The sequence below is a fragment of the Aulonocara sp. 'chitande type north' Nkhata Bay genome, linkage group LG5 (assembly GCF_057382095.1).
Source record: "Aulonocara sp. 'chitande type north' Nkhata Bay isolate Kocher_YH1m ecotype deep benthic linkage group LG5, A_spYH_male_GT1.1, whole genome shotgun sequence".
NCBI lineage: Eukaryota > Metazoa > Chordata > Actinopteri > Cichliformes > Cichlidae > Aulonocara > Aulonocara sp. 'chitande type north' Nkhata Bay.
Window position 1 is genome coordinate 11,605,046 of NC_141348.1, and position 24,720 is coordinate 11,629,765.

The 24,720-nt window shown below is 39.6% G+C and overlaps 4 protein-coding genes across 4 annotated transcripts in view; 1 reads left to right on the plus strand and 3 right to left on the minus strand.

Moving 5' to 3' along the window:
* The window catches only part of LOC147329904 (uncharacterized), a 195,341-nt gene that overhangs the window by 58,204 nt on the left and 112,417 nt on the right, over positions 1-24,720 (minus strand). The gene's annotated exons all lie outside the window — the stretch shown is intronic.
* LOC147329914 (bactericidal permeability-increasing protein-like) lies at positions 36-7,448 on the minus strand. The gene is made up of 15 exons (XM_086291313.1): positions 7,177-7,448; positions 6,970-7,084; positions 6,744-6,875; positions 6,515-6,670; positions 6,360-6,423; positions 5,619-5,679; positions 5,449-5,540; positions 5,170-5,346; positions 5,028-5,087; positions 4,788-4,955; positions 4,642-4,709; positions 4,515-4,557; positions 4,377-4,440; positions 1,853-1,929; positions 36-1,691 (listed from the first exon to the last, which is right to left on the minus strand). Exons 1-15 carry the CDS (start codon positions 7,277-7,279, stop codon positions 1,653-1,655), a joined length of 1,419 nt encoding a protein of 472 aa, XP_086147439.1. The 5' UTR covers positions 7,280-7,448; the 3' UTR covers positions 36-1,652.
* Positions 17,546-19,284, plus strand: LOC147329915 (G2/M phase-specific E3 ubiquitin-protein ligase-like). The gene is made up of 4 exons (XM_086294157.1): positions 17,546-17,689; positions 17,962-18,129; positions 18,630-18,846; positions 18,946-19,284. The coding sequence occupies exons 1-4, from the start codon at positions 17,546-17,548 to the stop codon at positions 19,179-19,181; spliced, it is 765 nt and encodes a 254-aa protein (XP_086150283.1). The 3' UTR covers positions 19,182-19,284.
* LOC147329916 (bactericidal permeability-increasing protein-like) overlaps positions 23,140-24,720 on the minus strand; it is a 36,919-nt gene continuing 35,338 nt past the window's right edge. Inside the window, exons 15-16 of the mRNA XM_086291314.1 lie at positions 24,572-24,648; positions 23,140-24,413 (exon numbers count right to left, since the gene is read on the minus strand). Of these exons, the coding sequence (XP_086147440.1) occupies positions 24,375-24,413; positions 24,572-24,648 (116 nt within the window). The 3' untranslated portion in view covers positions 23,140-24,374. The remainder of the gene's footprint in view (positions 24,414-24,571; positions 24,649-24,720) is intronic.

The window sequence follows — 24,720 nt, forward strand, 5'->3', positions numbered from 1 at the left end:
ATCATTGAACCATAAGGAGACACATTGTCTTTTATGTGACTTTGTCATTTATTAAGCACTCTAAATTGCCAATGTCTGAACATGCTGTAAGGTAACTTACAAAAAGCAAACAGGGAAGCAAGCGTTAGCTAATATTAGCCGGACGACACCCTAAGGTAAATTCTACAGTCCAATTCTAATCCCAACTAAGGTAAATTCCAACCTGACTTATATGTCAAAATGTAGTCTTGAGAGAAAAAGGTTAATTGCAGGGCTGAAGTAGTAGCTTAGCTTTCTTTTGCCAAAATACTTATTGTTACAAATGAATCATGTCATATTTGTGCAGCTAGCTTGGTTACAGCTAGCCTGGTTACAGCTAGCCTGGCAACTGTATGCTGCTTGCTAAGATTAATGTCATGTAGCTTCACCCATAAAACCATGTGGAAGTAGCTTATATTTATATTCTTTTAATCTCTACCCACCACAGAGGGATGCATGCAGTTGCAAAAAGACTAGCAGTCCTAAAGTGGTCAATCCGGTTGTTCAGTCTGACGTCACTAGCCGTGTCTGGGTCTAAACTCCGCTGCAGGTCCGTATATCAAACGATCACTATGGCATTACTGAGAGTTGGAAAAACTGTCTAAAGTCTTTCATCTTTAATAAAATGATCAGCGTTCTGCTCTACCAGGTGTAACAATTGAGTTTAACATCCAGGCATCCATGAAAACAGAATTTATGACATTTAACAGAATTAGAAGTTAGCAGGGAGTTAGCTCGCTAGCTTCTATCTAAATACAATATAGCATGTCCTGACTGCGGGGTTTTGGAAACAAATTAAAACGTACAACTCTTATCACTTCCAGCATAAATGAAGACAGAAAACTAAACAGCAGTGACGTTTGTAGGGTTACTGAAGTTGGGCTAGCTGGTATATAATGATGTGCTACGTGATCGCTAGCGACACAGCTATGTTAGCATAATATAAACAAGCTAACTTTTTTCCCACTCGATAAAAGTTACCGTGAGTGTTCTCGGTGGTCAGGAACAAATGTAATCGCACGGCAGGATGCTGTAAAAGGACCAAACTTCAGCCAGGAGAACAACTGAGATAATCCATCCACAATACGAGGTTAGTCATTCATATACTGCTGTATGGGCTGGGCTGTAGTTACAGCCTAAGGTAAAAACTGAGCTTAAATAAATGATTAGCGGTAATAAAAGCCGAGGGAGGTCAACAGTGATCACTGACTGTTTTAGGAGCTTTTTGAGATCAAATAGAAGAAAATACAAAACATTAAACATGTTAACAACACAAAAGCCATATTAAACGCAGACTACTTTAGACCCAAAAGTACGATTCGTCGCGTCATCACTGAACAACCGGATAGACTGGAGCTCAGAAGACATTTTGCTGATGAGTGTGCTGATGATGTCCTTGGCAACTCATTTCACTCATATTAAAAAAGTTCATACGCACTAAATATAGAAATGGTTAACTTCAGAGGAGAACCAATACATAGAAAACACAATATTCTGACTGCTGTCAGAAGTAATACTTATTTAGCTTTTTCTTGGGAATTTCTGCCAGATTATCGTACTCTGACTGTAATTGTGTCTTCATGGAAGGACGCTAGAATGCAGAAAAGAATCCTGGGAGTTTTCAGGAGTGCAGTTCAGCTGAACTGAACATCTGTCCCAATCAGGATGTAGTCCTAGAAGGAACAGTTCACAGCTTTGAGTTAGAAAATCTGCTCATTCCTTAGAAATGTCAAGATTTCTTAATTAGATCTCATGTCATATACAAGAAGCAATACGCTCACATCCATGAAATCGATTAAAAAAACAACAACAACATATTATCAGTATCTCTGACCTTCAGCACATCAAGCTGGGTGTTCATAAGCTTCATCTTTCCAATTGTGGGCAGTGGGTATCCCTTAGCAAGTTGGACTGCAAAATGAAATTCATAATTTTAGACCACAATTTCACAAATGTGGCAGAATGTCATAATGATATTATAGATGTATTACATAGCATGCACTGGAATCATTCCACCTAATGTAACTTCATACACAAATTCAATTAAGGAAAATACTGACATCAATAAAATTATTGATGAAAACAGTGGAATGTGTTAAAGTAAGGTCTCTGATGAACGTCATTCATTTAAACTGTTAGAAAATAGACTCCCACAGTGCAAATTAAAAACAGCAGACTCATTAGAAGTGGTAAAGAGATGCACAAGGAGATGACCCTGAAGGTGATTCAAAGGTATATATTTTTGGAACATTTTATGATTTCCCCAATAAGAAAATGGGGTAGAATCTTAAAATAAATGGTAAAATATTCAGAAGACCAGTACAAGCTCTATCCCCATGCACTAAACAGAAGTGAAGAAGTTAAAGAATTGAAAAGTGGAGGGAGGGTGGGACACGTCAATGAGAACGAACAGCTGTTAGAACTGGGGGAACGTATATAGATGAGAACCAGGAGGAGCATATTTGGAGGCGTGGTCCCACTCCTGAAATTCCCGATATTTTATCTCCAATAAAAGCAGGAGTGAAGGTAGGTGAGTACAGTTCCTGTACTGTGGTGGAAGTATTCTGGATTCTTGTAAATTACTTGAATAACTTTATCTTTTATGTTTTAAATTCTTAACAACACCTGAGAGGTAAATAATGAACTTCTTCCGATTTCATAAACTTATTGACTTTATAAAATATGAGCTGATAGCGTAAATAAAATCAACAGAAAGAAAGAAAAGGAATGAGAATAGTCTCCATATAAGTAAGAGCTGGGGGTCTGTTTTACACAATACAATATTAATAATTATCCAGACATATGTAGCTAAAAATGATAATCCTGCTGGTCCCTCGTAGAGCTGGGCGATATGAGATTTTTTCATATCACGATATGTTTTTTTCATTTCAGGCGATAACGATATCTATCACGATATAAGCCAAATAACTATATTTGTAAGATTTAAATGTGCCGTTGCTCACAAGTAAAATGTGAAATAATCAGCAGCTTGTTTTTATTTAAATATTTATTTCCCATAATAAGTTCAACAGGGTAGATGTACTTAAGGAACATGAGACTTTTTCAGATAAATAAAGGCAAATATTGCAAACTACACAAAAGGCAGCCGCTAAAGCGTTTAAGTTTCAAAATAGAACAAATGAAACAGACTAAATTGTCAATTCCACTTAGAAACAAAATATTAATTCTAAAAATAAATCTTAGTTTGTTTTACAGAAGAACAGACAAAACTGACTAACTTTTGTCAATATCAAATAAACTGAGAACTAAAAGGAAATTCTCAATCTCTCCTTGTTGTATAGCTGAGCTTTTCAAACAGTTTTAACAGTTACTTTAGTCTGACTGGAAGCGCTAATTCGTCATTCGGCTTTTGTCAGAGACTGAGGCTACGTCCACACGTACACGGGTATTTTTGAAAACGGAGATTTTCCGTTTTCGTTTTAAAAAATAATCCCGTCCACACATAAAGGGAGAAATGAAGGAAAACGCTGCTATGAACATGCCAAAGCAGCAGGTGGCGCTAGATTCCTAACCGTGCAGAAATGTTGGCCAATCAGAAGTCTAGAAGCCTCGGTGGGAAAAAGTAAACAAAGCTGGGGCATAGAAGCAGAACCGAGTCGTATGTGTGGAGGGACAGTAACTGTGTGTATATGTAAGCATTTAAACACTGCAGAGAGTAGAATTAACAGTATTGTAGAAATTCATTTCACCGAAACAATAACGCGGCGCACAGTGTGACGCATGCACCAGTTTATTGTATTTCCAGACTTGCTTTCGGCACAATTTACAGTGCACGCTACTCTGTTTTTTGTCAGACTTGAAATAGCCGAAATACCTTCACACTACGGAACTTCTATGGCTCTTCCGTTCGACAATCTCTCTGGCATTGGAACCATCATCTGTTTTCTCTTCGGTCACGCTCGGTTGATTTTTCTAGTCGGCACACTCATTTCCTCCATTACGCGCTGGCTCCATTACCCGCTGGCTGCTTCCCAAACAAACACACGTGCGGCTTGGCACTTGTGCTGTACGTAACAAGTCACGCGACGTGACGCTGCGGCTGTGATTGGTTCGGCTCTGCGCTACTTAATTTGGATTGGCTGACCTTTTTTTTTTTTTTTTTTTTTTTTTGAGGACAAGAGCGGCGAGGTCTATCGCGATAGCTTAATTTCTCTATCGAGTAAAAGTTATATCGCGATACATATCGTTATCGTTCTATCGCCCAGCTCTAGTCCCTCGTGTTGTTTGTCTAATATTCCCTGGAACTTTGGAGCTGCTGTGAAAATGCAAATGGAAATCCTCTTTGGAGATTTTGGTGAAAAAAAACTCTTTAAATTTCAAAGTGAGGATGAACTCACCATTAACTGTGGGTATCACCACCAATTTGAAGACCCCTTGTAAGATGCTATTGAGGGCGCTGACCTGTAGGTTAGATGTAGGGTTAGTTTGAGTTGCTGATGATTCAGACTGTTATTGTATAGAAATGCACTTCTTACCTGAAAGTCTCCCACATTACTTTTGTCCAGGGTCAGATCCATTCTGTGCAAATTAGACTAAATTAGAACGTGATGTTCATCTTAACAAAGACCTCTCGGCCCTATTTTTCTTTGCCAGTTAACTCACTTGTTGAGGGTGACAGCTGCAGCCAATTTCATTTCACTGACAAACATACGGGCACTCACGCTGGCCTCCTGTCAATGGTGGTTCATTTCAGATGGTTTTCTAAAACCACAAAGACAATTTAAAATCATATCAGCTGGGTAACTTACCAAGTTCAGGACAAAAAGAGGCGACAGAGTAGAGTTGGGCTGGATGGCAAAGGCCGTCACTGTGGTGGTGGCCTGGACTGTTGCGTTGTTGGGCTCAAAGGTCAGTGTGGGGGTTTTCTCCATCTTCACCAGCAGCTTCATCATCAGACCTGGGAACTGCTTAGCAATCTAGAAAAAAAGAATTTCATGTGAAAAACTGCCAAGAATGCGTCACATAAAATGACTGGGATGTGTTGTCACCTCTGGGATAATGACTCCAAACGTTATGGTGTTGAGTCGGATTGGAGAGCTTTTTGGTATCTGGCACGACAAAGTGAGAAAAGTTAGAGATCAGTTTGATGTCCTGAAAAGAAGGTATGAGACTCAGGAGGCAGCAGTTTACCATGTCGTCAGTGATGGACAGGCTGAGGACTCCAGCATTGTTGTAGACGAAGGCTGCAGAGTTGACAGTAAAGGCAGACATGCCGATGTACAACATGTTGTTGTTCTGGGGTGGCAGGTTAAAGGCCGCTGGTGAGAACGGAGGCTCCTGATGCTTCCCGATGTTGTAAAATTCCCCCTGAGAAAGAAGACCCAGAAAACAATGCTCCAGATTTTTTAAAACTAATAAAAATGTTATCTTTAGATTCCTGTAAAAATGTAGTGATGCATAATTCTTTACCTTCAAGCTCAGATCTATCGAGGACTTTAAAACAGTCGGGGACGATACCATGGAATATTCAATCTCTGCATACTTGTCCACCTTGGCTAAGACTGCATAGAGACAGAAGCTCACTCATGTGTTCATCACCAGTGAAACAGCTGATTGACTAACTAAACAGGATACTTTACCATTGAGAGTTTTCAGCTGAGGGTTTAAATCAGATACTACAGTGGTGGCCCGAGGGCAGATCTGCAAAGCGGAAGGAAGAAATCTGGTGTTAGACTTTGATTTGTATTGGAGAAAGTCATCATTAAAGGCTCACAAAGACATTTCAAAATTAAACATTTGGTGAACAAAAGAGCAGATGTTAAATAATCACTTAATCGCTTCTCTTAATGGATATCCATGAGCAACATGGATATCCATTAAGAGAAGCTCACAGTTCTCCATGTAGCAGCTTAAAATAACCTAATGAAAAAACATACACAAGTTTTTCTGAGAACAAACAAAATCCTTCTAACTGGGAAAGCAAAGAGATGATGATGTGTTTGTTTAATGATAAACTTAATGCTGCTGCAGTTGAACGTTTCATTCCACATACAGCTTGTTTCATGATTTCAATTAGGCTACATTGTTAGTGTAGTTTGGTTTGTGTTTGTTGCCTCCCTTCCTCCCTGCTTCTGGCTTTCAGTGCATATCTAAGGCTCCTAAGGTTTCCATATTTTGGAGGTAAATCAAAGTATCTTGAAACACTGCGGGCTAAGCCCGAACCAATAAATCTTTACTTCTTTATTTTCATCATTATCCGGTTACTTCAGAGTAACAAATGAAGGAAGATAATGTGAGACACTGTGAACTAGCAGACACCTTACCTAGCAGGTAAAGTGTGTAAGCTGGATTTCTGCTGCATGTAGCAGATTTGCCCTCACCTGTTTCTGAATTGCATTGCGCAGAGCCTTATCAATAAACCTTGTGAAGAGATTGTACAGCCAGCTATCAAAAAACAAAACCAGCAGGAATTAGAAGAATTCTGCAGATGAAGTAAAATAGTAAAACCCTTCTCCCTCACAGCTGGGTTTCTCACCTCGCTCCACCATGAAACTTGACCTTTGCACTTCCAACAGCAGCTGAGCAGCTGTCACTGCTGACCGCTGGTCGGCCTGTCTCATCAGTCTTGATGGAGATGGTTGTAGCGATACTGAGACCATTCACATTCAATTCAAAAGACCCGCTGTGCTTTCTGGTAAAAGAGAAAAAATATCTTTTTAAGCAGATAAATTACTTCTCTAAAGAAGAGATGTTACCTCACTCACATTATTCGCAGGTACTTGACCTTCCACCTTCCATTCAGACTGATGAAGGCATCACCTATAGACATTCTGACTCCAGTCCCTGGCACCAGGTCCACTGAAGACTTTGGTATTCCCACCTTCAATACACGTATACTGGAAGAATTCGTGTTTTGTTTGTTTAAGCGGAAACAGGACAAAATACTTTGTAACAGAATTTAGAGACATGTTGAACAAACTGGAGCCTTACTTTGACAAATTGTACTGGACTTTTCCAATCGGAGACACCCTCTTTTTCCCTGAAAAGTCTGGAACTTGGATAGAATTGAGTTTCTGCTGCATGTCAGCCATGCCCAGTTGCCTGCCTAACAAAATGTAAAGAAAAATAATTTACTGAGCAAACACTGTAGAAATCGGTCCTTTTTGAGCAAGAGGACAGCTTTTACACAAACCTTACCATATTCAATGCCTTTTTCTGTCAACCTGACCTTTACTCCAGGATTGATGCTTAAGGTTGTGGGGATGAGAGCCCCCAGAACCAGCCAACAGCACAGGAACATCTTCAGAGCTGAGGCATGAAGAATAAGAAGACCAAGGAATATTTATACAAGCACAAAAGCAGAAGAAGCTAAGCTTCTGCTTACGAAATCTATGGGGAAAAATCGGAGAGCAATAAAATCCAGCTTCTTCTTTTAGTGACAGTTTACAAGAACATGTACCAATTCAACAGTCCTGACATACAGAGCTTAGTGGAGCAGCAATGCAAAGCAGTTTATTTCACCACTTCCTAGGGTTACTTAGAGTGAAAGCCTATGAAAGAGCTAACGGCCATTGCTCCACATGAGACAAGATTGAATGACAAATTACATAATGATGAAGTTTAGTTATACAATGACAACACAGTTATCACACACTTAGTTCATGTGTCTCAACATTTAATTTTGTTAACAAATAAACCACAACAGAAAACTACTAACGATTTGTAATCAGAGCTATACAAAAAAGCTCTAACATTAAGTCTTAGAAAAAGTTAAAGACATCTAGCTGTTAAATCGAGAGCACCCTAAATTTAGAGTCACACTGAACATCAAAAGTTATCCTGGTGCTATAGACACCTGAAGATGTTTTAGGTGTATTTGGCAGCAGGTACAGGTGTGACTGTGAACCTGAATGAAACGGTTGCCCATCTTCTAGGAAAGGTGCCCAAACACCATTGCTCTCTCCTAATCCATCCTATTTTTTTTCTACTTTTGCTTTTTGGTAGTGTCATTGTTACTGCAAGACACAGTGCAAGAGTGTGACAGAGATACCAGGAGATATGCTGTTAAACAAGGAGAGCAGGACTAGTGATGGCTGCTTTGTGCAATGAGGAACAGAACAAACGCTGTCAGTCATGCAGCGGGACTTGCCCAGCACCATGTATCCATTGGAATTCCCCATAGAATACCAGAACTGGCTGGTTTGCTCTGACATCCTGTTTTCATCACACATCGGAGGCTCACACAATTTCTGTTAACAGGGAAAGACTTTCTGGCAAAACAGTGACGAGAAATTTGCAAAGAGCGTGTCAGTGGTGGGAGCCATTACTCCTGTACTAGCCCCCCTTGTGTTGTGTTGTGGTCAAATTTGACCAATTTAATAGTTTTATGTCTGAAAAGTGTTGTTAATTTGATCACACAGACTTAAGATTCTGTGACTTTCTCCACAAAGAGGATGTCAACGCACAACCTAAATTTGATTAATTTGCATAACATTTTGTGTATTTTATTGAGCATTTTTACACTCTTGGTGTTCCTGGTCAAACGTAATCCCATTAATAGAAATGATTCGTTGTTTTCTAAGCCTTGCTCACAGAGCACTGTCTGGCAGCACCGTGGCAGGTCGATATAGAGTGAGGCTCGTGATTACACATTTGATCACCACACTGGTGCGGAGAAAGAGAAGCCAGGAAACTGACACTGAAGATGGATTAGAGGGGGAAGTGTCAGAAGTTGAATATAATCCAGACCAAGAAATGACTAATGAGGGCGAATCCACTGATGTAGATAATGGCTATGCTGATGCTGATGTCACATTCAAGTCAAAGACTTGGACTTAATCCCCACCTGAGAATCAAGGTGGGCTTTTAGCTGAAAATGTCACAAGTAAGCAGCCTAATGGTACAGTCTGGTTTACTTTTCTTACAGATTCATGATGGAACTTTAGTCCTCCTTTGAAATGAGTTATAGTTGGTTTCACAACAACAATTTCAGAATGCTGCCTCATCCACAGTGCTTAGCTGATTGATCTTGTAGGGTTCATTTTTGTTCCTTCACCTGATTCAAATTGTGAATACTTAGCTTCCCTGAATTTTTCCATGGTTGTTTGTTATTTGAAAAAAGATAAAAATGTTGAATAAGTTGAAATGTTCCACACTGTGCCTCTGTGAGTGTTCCAGAATCCAGAATGACCTCTCCATGTAAAGACCATTTCCCCCCTGCATCTTTGCGGATTTGAAAGTTAACTGGTCTTCACGTTGCAGTGCAGAGTGATTGCCCTACACTCTTTGATCCTGTTCAAAAGCAGAATCCAAAAGCGGATTGTTTGCAGAATGGTTCCTGACTTCAACCTTTACTTCTTTCTGATATTTTTATATTTGAAAAAACTCAAATATATTTTGATATTTTTAGTGTCAGAAAATTTATTTGAATTTTTGTTATATTTAAACCTGTCATGCATGAATTATGACAACCTCAATCAAGATTTTTTTCTTAAGTATTTTTATTCATCTTTAGGCATGAAAAAAAGACAAAAAATTTAAAACGTACTTTTCAAAGAGTTTTTTACATGTCCACTTAGGTGGACAACATGTGTTTTAATTTATGAAATTGACAAACGAGTGCACATCAGTGTCTTATGTAGTGGTTTATGTGCAAGTATATACGGTGGCCCTGAAGTGCAAATCACACCAACAAATTGCTAAACACAACAACAAAATTGAGAGGCCCTGAAGTTCAAATCACACCAACAAATTGCTAAACACAACAACAAAATTGAGAAACACAAAAACAAATGGAGAATCACAAAACAAAATTGAGAAGCACAAAAACAAAATTGAGAAGCACAAAATCAAATTAAGAATCACAAAAACAAAACTGAGAAGCACAAAATCAAATTAAGAAGCACAAAAACAAAATTGAGAAGCACAAAAACAAAAGAAGAATCACAAAAACAAATTGAGAAGCACAATTACGTTAAGAAAACCGGAAAGGGTAGGTACCAGTCGGCAACAGGAGACATCACTGATTGGATGTCCGATCTGTTCATCTTTGGAACTGGAAGTTACTCTTCCTGTAGCGCATTTCGTTTGAAGAAGAACGGCGGAATGTTTTGTCCTAGCTGTGGGAAAAAGCTGGTTGAGGAGTCGCCGAACTTTTGCAGCGGCTGTGGCGAGAGGCTTTATCACGCATCTTGCATCGGAGACACTTCACTCCCATTGAGTAAGTTAATAAGCATAATAAAATGTTTGTTATTTATTGATTTATTAGCCTAGCGTTAGCTGTTTCCAGACCATAGCAGACCAGAGGGCTGTTCCACTAAGCGAGCTCAGAAAATCGAGGCTTATTTGAAAATGCACGCAGCTGTCAAAATGACTGCTCAAGACCTTTCTAGTAGTGAAGGTTTGAGGGCAGTTCTAGTGTTAACAAACCTCGCAGCTAGGGTGCCACGGACCAGACTTGTCCACAAGCATATTGCATAAAGAATGAGCAGAAAGACTGCAGGTTAGCCTCGTTCCTGGAACCGAATTTGGGGCAATCGAGCCTGGATTTTCAGAGTGAGCCTGGCTTTTGGGATAAGCTTGCTTCGTGGAACAGTCCTCTGAGCATTTCCACAACTGAAACGATAATAAATTAGTTCATTTATTATGTTTGGTTAACTTTAGGAACCAACACTATTATGTGTCTATATATTAAAACTTACTGGTGTAGAATTGTATTGGTCAATAGTATCAGTTGCATTGTCATTCCTTGGTAGAAATTTTCTAGTGAGATTATTCCGTGTTGTCCTTATTTGCGTGTTGTGTGGACAATGGAATGTCACATGAATGAATGTCTTTAATGTGTGACATTGTAGTACATTTTTCCTTTGTTTCCCTTTAGCATCACAGACTACCTCAAACTGCCCGACTCCAACCTTCAGCACCTTCATAGAATACAGAAAAAAGAAAAATGAAGAGAGGCAAAAGTTTTCTGAAGGGAGGAAGGGCTTAAAGAAAAAGGAAAAAAGAAAGGTTCAGGTAGTTTAGCTAGCTCAGTCTGAAAACAAGTTGAGGTTAATTTTCTAATGACATTCTTTTGTTATTCCTTAGGGGAGTTGTGTAAAAAATGTTCAGTGTAGTAAAGCTATCCAGAATAAGAACAATTGTTTATGAGTAATTGTACATTTAGGTTGTCAGGAAGATCCCGCTTTTGCAGTTAATAAATATTCAAGTTTGAATAGGTCTGCTTAGAGTCATATTAGTATCTACTTGGCCCATTGTTCATGTCTTTTTCCTTACAGATAAATGTCGGCTTGATGACCATTAAAAAGGGTGGTTTGAAGCCATAACGTGGAAAAACTATTTTCCTAACAACAGACCCTGACGCTACTGCCACAAGTCTGCTCAATCAAGCTGTTAAAAAAATGAAGGACTTTAACAAAGATCTAAAAGATGGACCTTTCCTTCTTCTGTATCCGGATGGCACTGAGGTCATTACTGTCCCTGGAACACAAAGACCATTTACACTTGAGGCTTATAAGGCTGAAGTTGGCAAGCCTTATCAAAGAATCACTGTTTTCATCTGCTTGAAGAGTGACTTTGAATATGGTAAGCTGCTAATGTTTGTTTGGATTTTGACACACATTCCCTTAATTTCAACAACTGCTAATTTTGAAATTGTGAAATGATAACATTACGCATAAAGCACCCAAGTCAATAGCATACCTACATTAAAATGGTGAATGGCCTGTATTTGATATAGCACCTTCTAGGGTTCTACAACCCCCCCAAGACACTTCACAACAAAACCAGTCATTCACCCGCACACATTCACACACTGCTGGTGATTAGCTACAATGTGGACACAACTGTCCTGGGACTCACTGACTGAAGCAAGGCTGCTGTACACAGATGCCACCTATCCCTCCCACTACCACCACCTGGCATGGAGGGTGAAGTGTCTTGCCCAAGGACACAACGACTGCGACAGACTGAGCAGCGCTCAAACCTTCAAACCCTCAAACCTTTTGATTACAGGGCGGGCTTTTAACTCCTCTGCCACCATTGCTCCCTAAATTAGCTTGTATATGTTATGTTTCTTCCTGGAAACATGAAATTCAGCCATTTTTGGATCTACTGAGTCATGAGTTTTCAATGCTAACTTTATGCCTTTCGTATTAATCTATTATTGATGATCAAATAAAGTTTCATACATTAGTATGAATTTAGTTAGCTTAGCTTGATTTGTTTTCATGTTTTGTAGTTGGAGAAAACTCAGACTTGTCTGACTCTGACCCAGAGATTGTTATTAAAAGGCCCTCTGAGTTTGATCTTGCTGATACACTGGTAAGTACAATTTAAATTTTTTTATAGAGTTTTCTTGTTGTTTAGCCACCACCATTTGCCTCAGTTGTGAAATACATTTTGTGTGTGTGTGTGTGTGTGTGTGTGCGTGATCGAGTGCGTGTGTTTGTTTGTTTGTTTGTTTGTTTGTTTCAGCCATGGGAACTTCAACATGAAAGCAGTCCTTTACAGAAAGCGGCAGAATATGAGTAAGTGATATTTTAAGAACATGTAATCTTTTACTGTTTTTTGCCTACACTTTGTATTAATGAGATATACACTTTTGTCATTCATTCTGTATATGGTTTTTGGAACATGGACTACATAATACTTGTATTGCTTGTTTGTTAATCAAGATGCTTAAATATTTTCAAAGTGTCAATTAATATTTTCACAGTACACAACAATAATGCTTTTCTTTGTTCTCTAAGGAAGGGTGCTGGGGATCTTGTGCTTGCTAATGAAGTACAACAGGTAAAAAACAATTTTATTAGTAAAACAGTGCAGCAGACAATCTCCACTGCCTTTACTTTGCAATTAGATAACGATTCACTGTTTGCTTATTACATTCATTGTTATTATACAATGCATTTCACATCCTCAATTTTCATACTATCAATAGATTATAACATCCACCCCTTAAAGGTACAATAAGTCATACCGGTACATGAAATAATCACAAAGCAGTCTAATGTCTCAATCATGTTGGAAGGAAGGTTACATTGAAACTAACTGTGTATGACTCGTCTTTGTCATCTAGAATCTTCTGGCGCTGATCCGTAGCCATGAAACTCACGGAACGGGAGGGAGAGTCACTCGTTTGTTTATAAAGATAGACTGCAGTCTCATATGCACTTACTCCACACTCAACCAACGTGGAGACAGACATAAAGAGACGTTGTACACACGATCACACTCCCCAAGCGTACTCTACAAACCGGGTCTAGGTGCCCCCGCCCCTGGAGGGGGGAACTGCACCCAGACCCAGGTGGTGTTTCCCTTTTCCCTGCGGTGGGGGGAGGCAGACCGCCCCGACTCCGCAGCAGCAGGAAGGCTCCACACTCCAGACCGCAGTCGGACGGCCAACTCCTCCTCCTAGTCCTAGCCCCCCTGCTCCAGCAGGTCGCAGAGAACGGGGGTGAGAGAAGACTCCGAACCTCCCTCCACCCGCTCATTGTAATGTTGATGCATGTGTGTTCTAAGGTGCATTTAAAACCCAGGAGGGCTTGGAGCTACCTGCCAGAGAGCAGCAGGTAAGCGCATGGTCCCTCCTGCTAGCCCTCAATGTCTACGTGTATTTAAAATTGAGAGGTGGGCAACGATGCCAGGGGTGGGGTGTACACCCTGATGGTACTTTGGACTCCGTGTATCGTGCCCACCCCCAAGATCCTATATGTATGTGTAATGAGAGTGTGAGTAATGTGAATGTCTAAGTTGTGGGATAAAATTGAGGCAGAGGCAGCCAGAAGGGGACAGAGGGGGGGGTAGCCTCCTCTGCACCCTGGTGACATACCCCTACTCCAAGGCCCTGCATGTGTGGGTGGTTGTGGTGGAGCGGGAAGAGGGAGGCAGCTGGAGATGGGGAGGGAAGGAAGGGAGGGGCAAGTGACCCCTCCCTGGGGCCAGCTCCCCCGCTGACCCCTGTGTGGAGTAAGTGCATATGAGAGCATGAGGGTGGGAATGGATGTTTGTATCTGTGTGTGCCTGTATGTCTGTGTCTATATGTCAGGTTGGGTGTCAGGCGCCACCTCTCTGGGGACATCTCAGGCCCTCCAAGGTTTGGAGGCCTATCTCCCCCTACCACCACTTCCCCTGCCAGTGGCAGACCCCCTCAGACATCGGTGCGTTGGTGGTTCTTTGTGTCCGGGGATGGGCGTCCAGGTACACACCGGCTCACTCCTTGGCGGCCGCTTATCGGGGCCTGGAGCCTGGGGCTCGCTCGGGCCACTTCGGAGGTGGGGTGCCCCCGGCCTCTCGGCCTGGGGCTCGGTCACTCAGGCGCAGCTGGCTGCCGGCGGAGCTCACGGGCGCGTCACTGCAACTCCCCCTGGCTTCTGCTCCGCGGCTGCTGAGTGAGCCCTCATCTGGGACTCTCCTCAGCTCTTTCTGGGACAGTGGCGCGGCTGCCCCTCTGTTGGTCTTCCTTGGTCTCTTGTGTTCTGGGGGCCTCTGGATGTCTGGAGTTTTGATCTCCTCCACACCTGCTTCACGCCCTGGAGGACGGGGCTGTGGCCCCCCCACACCCTCTAGCAGATTATTACATGAAGGAACCTTTTAAAAAAACAAAAAACAAGCGTGTCCATGCTCACAGGTGTACACACGGGTGATCACACCCACAAACTACACCCTTTTTGGCTCCTACCTCAAAGCACACTGTGTTCTGTTGATCTTATGTGCTGCACAATAATGTTTAACATTTAGTATTTACTGTCATATTCCCATATATCATTGTGATGTTGTTTATTCTATTACTCTTGTTCTCTTCTGCTTGCTTTCTTTTTTCTTTCTCAGCAGGTGATCCAGGTGATTGATATATGCATTTTTTTTCTCTGCCCGTTCTGTTGGTTTTTGTCTTTTGCCCTTCTCCCCCGTCCCTCTTCTCAGCTGTTTCTCTTTCCCTCTTTCTTTCTCCCCTTCTTTCCCCCAGTCAAGTCTGTCCCGTATTCAGTAAGTGAAAATAAAATAAACAATAAAAGGTGAATCAAATGGACCATTACGGCAAGGCTGGGATGGTCAGTTTGGTAAAGTAAATCCGTTGGGCATCTTTCTTTGCCTTTGGACAACAATTCTGATGGCAAAAGAGCCAAACGGGACAGGCCAAAAAAAAAAAAAAAAAAAAAAAAAAGATAGACTGCAGTACACAAATTTGACCACAGGATGTTCTTCTTATTTCATTCTTACTTATAGTACCTTTAGATAATCTATTGGGATAGGGAACCTAAGGTACATCCATCTACTTCCGGACCATGGGTCCCCTACTGCTAAAAAAATAGGAGTCTATGAGCCAATAAAAATTATTTTCTGATCCCGTTTGATGTGTGCCATGGATTTAAAATATGATGCCCGTGAAGTATATAAACACATTTTGAAAAAGTGCTTTTTTTTTTTTTTCTTTTTTTTTTTGTGTCCCGTTTGGATCTATAGCCATCAGAATTGTTGTCTTGAGGCCAAGAAAGATGCCAAGCGGATTTATTTTACCAAGTGGATCATCATGGCCTTGCCATATTGGTCCATTTGATTGACATTTATTATAATTATGAATTTATTTTATTTTCAGTTGCAAACGGGACAGACATAACTGTGGGATAGGACAGGGGGAAAGAATGAAAGAAAGAGGGGGAGCGAAAGAAAGAAAACCAAAGGGGAGAAGAGACGGTGAGAAGGGGGGGAAGAGAGAAAAAAAAAAAACAACAAAAAAACAAAAAAACAAAAACAAACAAACAAAAAAACTCCTGGGTCACCTGTATGGAGAAAAAAAACCCAGAGGAGACAGCAAACAACAAAGAGCAACATAATAATAAAAAATAAAAAAAACCCTACATCACAATAAACTAGCTAGCCATAGATATCAATATGTCTGTGAAGGATATCAATAGTTACTAAATAATAAAGGATATTGTGCAACACTCAAGATAGACAGCGCACAGTGTGCTTTGAGGCAGCAGCCAAGAAAGCTGTAGTCCGCGTCTGTGAATACCCGTGTGTACACCTGTGTGCATACCTGTGTGGATCAGCATGCTTGCATTCCAGAGGTTTCTCCATGTAAAGATCTGCTAGGGAGTGTGGGAAGCCACAGCCCTGTCCTTTATGGTATCAAGCAGGTATGGAGGAGATCAAAACTCCAGACATCCAGAGGCCCCCAGAACACAAGAGACCAAGGAAGACCCACAGAGGGGCAGCTGCGCCACTGTCCCAGTAAGAGCTAAGGAGAGTCCCAGATGAGGGCTCATTCAGCAGCCGCGGAGCAGAAGCCAGGGGGAGTTAAAATATGATGCCCGTGAAGTATATAAACACATTTTGATGCCAAAAAGTGCTTAAGCGACAGGTGGCAAAGGTTATTTTAGGTTTTGTTTGAAAAGACGTGGCGAAATGTAAATGTTCGTCTCACAAAATTGACATCATCGAACCAGACACAGAGAAGAGGAAAAGCTTAGTTTTGTTTAGCGAGCTTCGAATCCTTCTTCCAGGATGATGTGGAGAAAACCACTATAAATCTGGCCATGTGATAATTAGCAGCTACGCTGGGGGAGAAAAGCTTCTGAGGCGACGTCATATTTGCGACATCTGACTTATAGTCATAATGACGAATTTTTACAAGCTAACAAATCTCAAATTACATTACAGACATAGTCGAAACACAATTATTTATTATTTAAATTGAAGTACAACATATGTGTGATTCAGAGAGTAAGGCAAAGCAGACCAGAAAATAACTTTTATAGCTCCATTCACTTCCATTCATTTTTCTTTTGTTCAGGGACCCACGAGCAGAGCAGAAGGGGAGGAGACTTAGGCTCCCTATATTAAAATAATTATCAATTGGTCAAATATGAATTTTCATTCATCCTCATTTCTGTATTTCCAGGTCATAGATTTGGAAGAAGAAAACGATACAGGCACTACTGAATGCCTCACTGTCGAGAGCTCCTGTTACAGGTGCATTGTATCTTGAGTAATTATTCCAGAGGGTTGCACAAAATATATACACACAATTATTATAAATGTATGTAGTTTGACTCTTTTACATTAGATTCTTCAGAAAAAAAAAATAGTGGAATCGTTCTATAAAACTGGAACTGCATGTTTATGCATTTGTCTTTTTGCATCTACACTTTGTGTACATGTTTTCACTCTGCAGAAACTACACACAGCTGTTTGAACCAATTGTGATTGATGATGAAGATCCTACTCCTAACGAAGCCAAAGCTGAGCCCCCAGAAGAACCTGTGTTAGTAATTTAAACATTTGAATCCAATTAACCACCATCTTGTTCTGTACAAGACATCATGCAATCATGAGAGAAGTATATACACCTTTAAAAAATCCATCTTTGATGGACCTCCAGAGAGCCGTTATCTTGTATATAATTCAAGAGGTGGATGTTTTCTCCGTAATTATTACAATGGAAATTTTAATAAAAATTGGCTTATTTTTTTCATTAGCATATTTAATAGCAATTAACCATGATAATTATGTGCCCTGTATAACAGCTGCCAGGCAAGATGAGTACTTTTTAGCAGGAAAGATGATCGCTGTATCCATTGTGCATGGGGGACCAGCACTACATTTCCTCTCCAAGAACCTGGTCAACCACATCACAGGGAATCAGAGTTTCAGCACCACTGTAGAAGATGTGCAAGATGAGGAGATCACAAAAGTTCTACATCAGGTAGAAAATTACCTAGGCTCAGGGAATGGGTTTACTTAGAAGACACTTGGGGCCAGTTTAAAAGATTTAATCAGGATAAAAGTTATCCGGGTTGGATCATATCTTGAAAGTAGGTTCAAGGTAGATTCTGTAATCTGAAAGGACAGATTTCCACCTCCCAACAACACAAGTGAAACAACAAATTGATTATTTTTTTAATCCAATGTTTGAATGAATCGTAAAAGTAGTGAAAATTATTTTTGTTTTTCTTACAGTAAACCTTTTTTTTATAGGTCCTGAAAGCTGAATCAGAGGAGTCTTCGCATAATCTTATTTTGCAAAACAGCACAATCTTCCAAACTGCTGGATGCCTCAGAAACGTCAAGCCTTGTGAGAAACAAGCATTTGTGGAGGAGTACCTCAGATGGTACATCCTTGAAAGAAACCAAAGTGTCATTCAACGATAAACTCATTACTCCTTTTAAATTCAGGATGGCCAGTTGCTCATCACAGCAGCCACTGACATTTTCAGACCTTCAGATGTTCTGATGAACAACAAGTTAATTCCTGAGCCACTGTTGCACGCTATTAACCTTTTGACACTAGAACTCTAATTTAGTATACATTTATTGTTTACAATGACCCATAATAATCATAGTCATGCAACATGATTTATTTTTCAGTTATTTATAAAAAGAGGTTATCCCTTGTTTGACACACTTGTTTATTCCAGTGTGAAAGCACTATTTTTTTTTTTTAAAATGCTGAAATCCCAATGAGCTCTTCTTTTTTTGCTGTCACAGTTAATTTCTGAGCACTATGAATTGTTTTTGTGTATGCATTTGAAATCTGTCCAAATTTATAATGAAAGATCTAGTAGGTAAAGACATTTAAACACAATTTAGAAGACTGCAATAGTTATAGCTATAAACCAATTATTAGTTATTTGTCTGTCCTTTGCAGATTTAAAGATGGACTGGAAAGTCTGAATTTTTTAAGTGCACTGCAACAACATTCCAGTGTGCTGGCCCCACTCCTATGCTTCTCTGCCAAGGCCCTGACTGCTTCAGAACTGGAGAGCATGTTCAGACCAGATCTCAGCCCAGCAGGAAGCAACAAGCGGCATAAGGAGGTCCTAACACTTGGCTTTTGGGCAGATTATCTCCTTGATTGTGAAGGTTTGAATGGCCGTTTTTATTTGTTTATAGTTTTATGAAAGGAGAGGTAAGAAAATTAATTTTCTGTAATGTACTACAGTGTTTACTTTCTTCTTTCAGAGAAGGCAACAGCAGTATGTCTGGAAGATTTGATGATATTTGCCACAGGGCTGACGGCAGTTCCACCGGCAGGAATGACACCACCACCATGGATCCAGTTTTTAAGTGATTCGCCTTTTCCAGTTGCAAACACCTGTGCAAATACTCTGAAGCTACCTATCTGTGACTCATACAGCATCTTTAAGGCCAGCATGGACTTTGGAATTCAAAATGCTCCAGGATTTGGATGTTCTTAAATCAGCAAGGTCATCAAGTTACAGTTACTGAGTTACCCTGTTAGGTTCAGCTGCCGTTGGCACACTACTTAATGTCACGGCGGGGTGCGCCGATGTGTGATGAAACAGGACCCAAAAGCAGAATGAGGACGAGGAGTTGTAAGTTTGAACAGAAAAGTGATCCTTTAATGATAACAGCAAGGGAAAACCAGGAAACCAAAGCAAACTGTCAAAACACTAAGAAACAAAACACTAAGAGGTACTAAGACCAAAAACTATAACTGTGGTGGAAAATAACAGGCTAAGACTATGACTATGACTATGACTGTAACTGTAACTGTAACTGTAACTGTAACTCTGGTGAGATAAACAGACGACCCGACAATGGCATGCAGAAAACAAAGGGCTTAAATACATACATGAGGTGATCAGGGGAAGTGGAGACACATGGGGGAACAGCTGACTGACATAAACCTAATGACAGGACCAGGAGAGGAAAGCTAAATACAATGAACAAAGAACACATGACACTGTCAGAATAAAACAGGAAACACTAAAACTAGACATGACAATACAAACTTAACAAACCTAATGCGTGATGAATAATACAAGAACCCAAAACATAGAAAACCAGAGGAACAATAAACAATAACTGCCCAAACTAAAGACAGATAGGAAATGACACAAAACTAATCACATAACAAAATGAGACAAATACAAACATAAACTCAGAGCGCTGGGTCAGAGACCCAGCCTGTGACACTTAACACATTCATGTGACAAGCAACTTCCATATTGTTAAACATTTAGTTGTTTTAGTTGTTTTTTCTTAATATTGTGTATGTTGGAAAAGTGACAGAAATGCTGGACACTATTTGTAAATGGTTTTATTAAAGAAAATTTTAAATGTTTCCTTGTGGTTAAATGTTAATATTTAAATCCATGCCAGTTGCTGTATATTATGAACAATATTATATTCAATTTAGCAAGAGGGAAAGGAAACACTAGTAACATTAAAAAATGAAGGAAAAACAGAAGGGCTGGAGCACTCATGTAAGTCCAAAGGTTTTATTAGGTGCAAAAAAAGGAAAGAAACTAACGTTTCGACACCGTGTGTGTCTTCGTCAGAGTAACTCTGACAAATGTCATTACAAACTGAAGTTCAGTTGGTATCTAAAACCCAGCTATGTCCTTCAGGGCCAAATACAGTTCTGTGGCCGATTCCCAGTCTTGTGGCTGCTGCAGTGTGTTTTGTTGTACAGCCTGTTGTAAATATTCCTCAATGTTTGGATCACCACACAATCCAACCGGTAGCCCCTCCTCGGGAAACACATCCAGTTCCCTCTCCTCAACAGCAAATCCACAGTCTCTTGAACCATATCTGCAAAATGAAAATAGAACAGTGAAGGATTTTTTGCTGACAATATGGAACTATATAAATCAACGCATGCAGTGACATGTTATAAACTGCTCTATCATACTTATGTGTAAAATTATGAATATATATTAACAAACTTAAGCAATACCATGCATTTAGTTTGATGCAAAAGGTTAATTCATTTTGTTAAGAACTCAAATACCTGTGAGGCAAGAGATAGAGTTCATTTGGAATCCCCCCTGGACACGATGCAAGTCTGCTTGGCCGGATCCTGTGTTTGTTCCAGAGGTCTTTGCATTCATCCAGGTCTTTCTGTAGAACCCCTCTGAAGCAGAATCTCAGCAAGCATTGGTGTTCGTGGCTTCCATTTAAGTTTCCAGAGTCTCTTAGGTCTCCAAACAAGTCCATCCAAAACTGAGACCTGGGTATATAATTAATATTTAAGAATCAATTTAGCTTTGTTCTTGGTCATTTTATAGGGTTTGTTACATTTTGGTCCCATTTAAAACATGCCACAAATGGATGTCAAACAAAGTAATGCATATTAGTTTTCCATAAATATTGTAGCGACCCTGCAGTAATGTTCTTGTTAAAAATGCTGTATTCTTTTCACTCTGTTCTGTGTGTTGATTGTGAGGAGTGGAGAGTTTGGTCTGAGTTTCATTTTGTATTGGCGTCGTTAAATCTAGGCAAGCATGCTCATTTCGGCACAACAGCTGACGATGACCATTTTGAGTTCCTGCAATAAAGTGACGGCTGTTAACATCTATCTCATCCAACTTTTCAACACGTCCGGCAGGACGCTAGTCTATTTTCTTAAATGCATGTAAAAAAAAACAACGATCTGATCAGCTTTCACTGTAGCTTACACCTACCAGACACAAATGTACCCACCTTCCTCTTCTGAAATAAGACCACCATGACTCGATGCACTGATTCCCCGTAGATGATCCGTAACTGTGGCTTGACGATCCAGCATAATAGTCCGTGTGCGCGTGACGGAGGGTACACTGTATTGCTGCCATAGTCCCATTCTCAGTCCCGAAGTCTGTTCGTAATCTCATTGGTATCACACCAAGACTCTTTACACAGTTTATATAATTGTGAGCTATAACAGCCGGGTTGTTGTTTGTTGCTCCACACACAAGCCACATCAGTCTTCTTGAAAAGCCATCTATACATCCTGACAGGGCCAAGCCAAAGGGTTACAGTTTATCATAGCCATCTACATGCCATATGTAATTGGGCCCCATGGAGTGATACGTGCATCTTGTGAACCTCCTTCGAGTTCTCAAAGCGATTCCTTGAGGATTTAGTTGTCTCAACAGCCTCATAACTACATCATGCTTGACACGCAGCTTGTGTTTTTGTTTGAGAACTTGCCACATGGTCCGATATCCAAACAATTGTCCTGGTCCTCGAAGCTCGGCCAAAATGGCACGCCTCACCTCAGGAAGTGGAGAATAGTTGCCTCGTCTGTACAGTCCAGATTCTTTTAAATGCGTTTTCAGTGTACGCATACTAATTGAAATGTCACGATTACACTTGAGCATATCCAGTATCACCTCGTATGTATGTCCCGAATCAAAATATTCTCGAATAGCGACAGCTATGTTTGGGTCACCGCTAATGTTCATGTTTGAAAAAAAATGCGCTACAGGAAGAGTAACTTCCGGTTCCAAAGATGAACAGCGCGGACGTCCAATCAGTGATGTCTCCTGTTGCCGACTGGTACCTACCCTTTCCGGTTTTCTTAATGTAATTGTGCTTCTCAATTTGTTTTTGTGATTCTTCTTTTGTTTTTGTGCTTCTTAATTTGATTTTGTGATTCTCAGTTTTGTTTTTGTGCTTCTCAATTTTGTTTTTGTGCTTTTTAATTTGATTTTGTGATTCTCAATTTTGTTTTTGTGCTTCTCAATTTTGTTTTTGTGCTTCTCAATTTTGTTGTTGTGTTTAGCAATTTGTTGGTGTGATTTGCACTTCAGGGCCACCGTAAGTATACCATCAACACTGATACAAATACAAAAAAACAGCCTTTGAATAGCTGTCCACTGTAGTGACCAGAATGAGTGAAAGTGTTAAAATGCTACTGATTGTATTTTAATGCTGCAAGCCTTTAATCTCACTTCACTTTATTTTGTGACTATTTTAAGAATAATATAAAATATGTATTTCTGTTATTATTACTTTTCTATAATTTTACCAATTTAGGGGAAATAATGACAAAAGATACATGACTATTATAAAACAGACTGTGAAATTACTGCAAATTACTGTAAATATACCTACCAACTGACAGTCTATTAATACTTTCTGATGTTACATAGCCATAACAACACAAAATTACATAACATAGAAGTTGATTAACAAGCAAATCTATGTAAAATTACAAAAACATCTGCAAATAAATCATCTTTATTTACAGGTGCAATTTTTCACGTTATTGTACATTCGACATGTTAATTCACGTCTTTTTTGTAATTCAATGATATTTCATGTATTTAAAAATAACAGGAAATTTCTGGAAAAAAAAATATAACAAAGTTCTGGTGAATTACAGATTTTGTTTACAGTGTAGAAAGCCTGCTAAAACATGTCTGGTAAAACACTATGCACAGTAATATGTGTGTTAATGCAGTTTGAAACCTGCTAATGCGCTCTAGTGTAATAGCAAATTTCTCCAAGAGAAGGACAGAAAGCTTCCTGCCTCTGTGAACTACATAATAAACGTGTATTTGTTTTGAGTTTTTATATTTTTATATATAATTATTATAAACTGTTTGGTGCTGAATATGTAAATATATTTGATTCATTTTGTGACTCTGACTCATTATCGATTACTTAGATTAAATATGTCAGAAAGGGAGGTAAGGCTTGCTAACACAGTGGTATAAAAACTATTGTAGATCAGTGAATTTATTAACTGCTAATTAGTGAAAAACTGAGGTTTGTCTCTGTCTTTCTGTCCATATTCACACATCTTAGTTTACCATTGTGACCGTTCTTAAAGTTGTGGATAGAAGTGGGGGGCTGGCCTTATGCCATGTGTATTGTGGCTGTGAAAGTTATTCCTATGAGTTGATTTATTTGGCGTGAGAGGTGGAGATGTTATTAGAATGGATGTGTGCTTTAGCTCAAACCTAAACCCCCCAAACTTGACTCTTTTTTTTTAAAAACACTAACTTTCTATGATCAGTATTTAGAGATCAACCACACACACACACCTCAATAACACTCTTATTTTAATGAAACAGAGCAGAAATAAAGTGATCTCAGTAATCTACATACAGGAAGTTACTTTTTTTTAAATCACAGATATTATTGAATCTGTAACAATAAAAGTTAAATGCCTGTCCAAATGTTGCTATTAACAGGACTGTGTTCAATTATTTTGTAACTGTTACAATGTTCTGAACCCTTCTGAAGCTATGGCCATCATGTAGAGACTTCCAAGTTGCTTCACTCACTCAGGAGCTTCCTAAACAAAATGGACCACTGAATCATACCCTTGACATCAGTACAAACCTTCCTGATGAGTTTATGGGCTGAGCCACTGGTTTCAGGTCATAATGAAGAAAAGATTAGGTCGGCATCAACTGTTTATATACCTATCACAAAAGTTCACAAAATCAATACATAGAAAATATATAATATATATTTTAAAAATCAAATGATGTCCAAACAGTCATCAGACAGAAGTAAAACTCATTCTCATTCTTTTTGTTTTGTTTTTTTGTCGAATATCTGTTAGATTATCGTACTCTGACTGTAATTGTGTCTTCATGGAAGGACGCCAGAATGCAGAAAAGAATCCTGGGAGTTTTCAGGAGTGCAGTTCAGCTGAACTGAACATCTGTCCCAATCAGGATGTAGTCCTAGAAGGAACAGTTCACAGCTTTGAGTTAGAAAATCTGCTCATTCCTTAGAAATGTCAAGATTTCTTAATTAGATCTCATGTCATATACAAGAAGCAATACGCTCACATGCATGAAATCGATTTAAAAAACAACAACATATTATCAGTATCTCTGACCTTCAGCACATCAAGCTGGGTGTTCATAAGCTTCATCTTTCCAATTGTGGGCAGTGGGTATCCCTTAGCAAGTTGGACTGCAAAAATGAGATTGATAATTTTAGATCACAATTTCACAAATGTGGCAAAATGTCATAATGATATTATAG

Bases quoted from the DNA above. Each gene is read 5' to 3' on its own strand.
- LOC147329914 (XM_086291313.1), bottom strand. From the start codon at position 7,279: ATGTTCCTGTGCTGTTGGCTGGTTCTGGGGGCTCTCATCCCCACAACC. The intron at 5,680-6,359 runs GTGAGGGCAAAT...TCCGCTTTGCAG, and splicing joins GCAATGCAATTCAGAAACAG to ATCTGCCCTCGGGCCACCAC. The intron at 1,930-4,376 runs GTGAGTTCATCC...TTCATTTTGCAG, and splicing joins GGTGATACCCACAGTTAATG to TCCAACTTGCTAAGGGATAC.
- LOC147329915 (XM_086294157.1), top strand. From the start codon at position 17,546: ATGATCGCTGTATCCATTGTGCATGGGGGACCAGCACTACATTTCCTC. The intron at 17,690-17,961 runs GTAGAAAATTAC...TTTTTTTTATAG, and splicing joins TCACAAAAGTTCTACATCAG to GTCCTGAAAGCTGAATCAGA. The intron at 18,847-18,945 runs GTTTGAATGGCC...TTCTTCTTTCAG, and splicing joins TTATCTCCTTGATTGTGAAG to AGAAGGCAACAGCAGTATGT.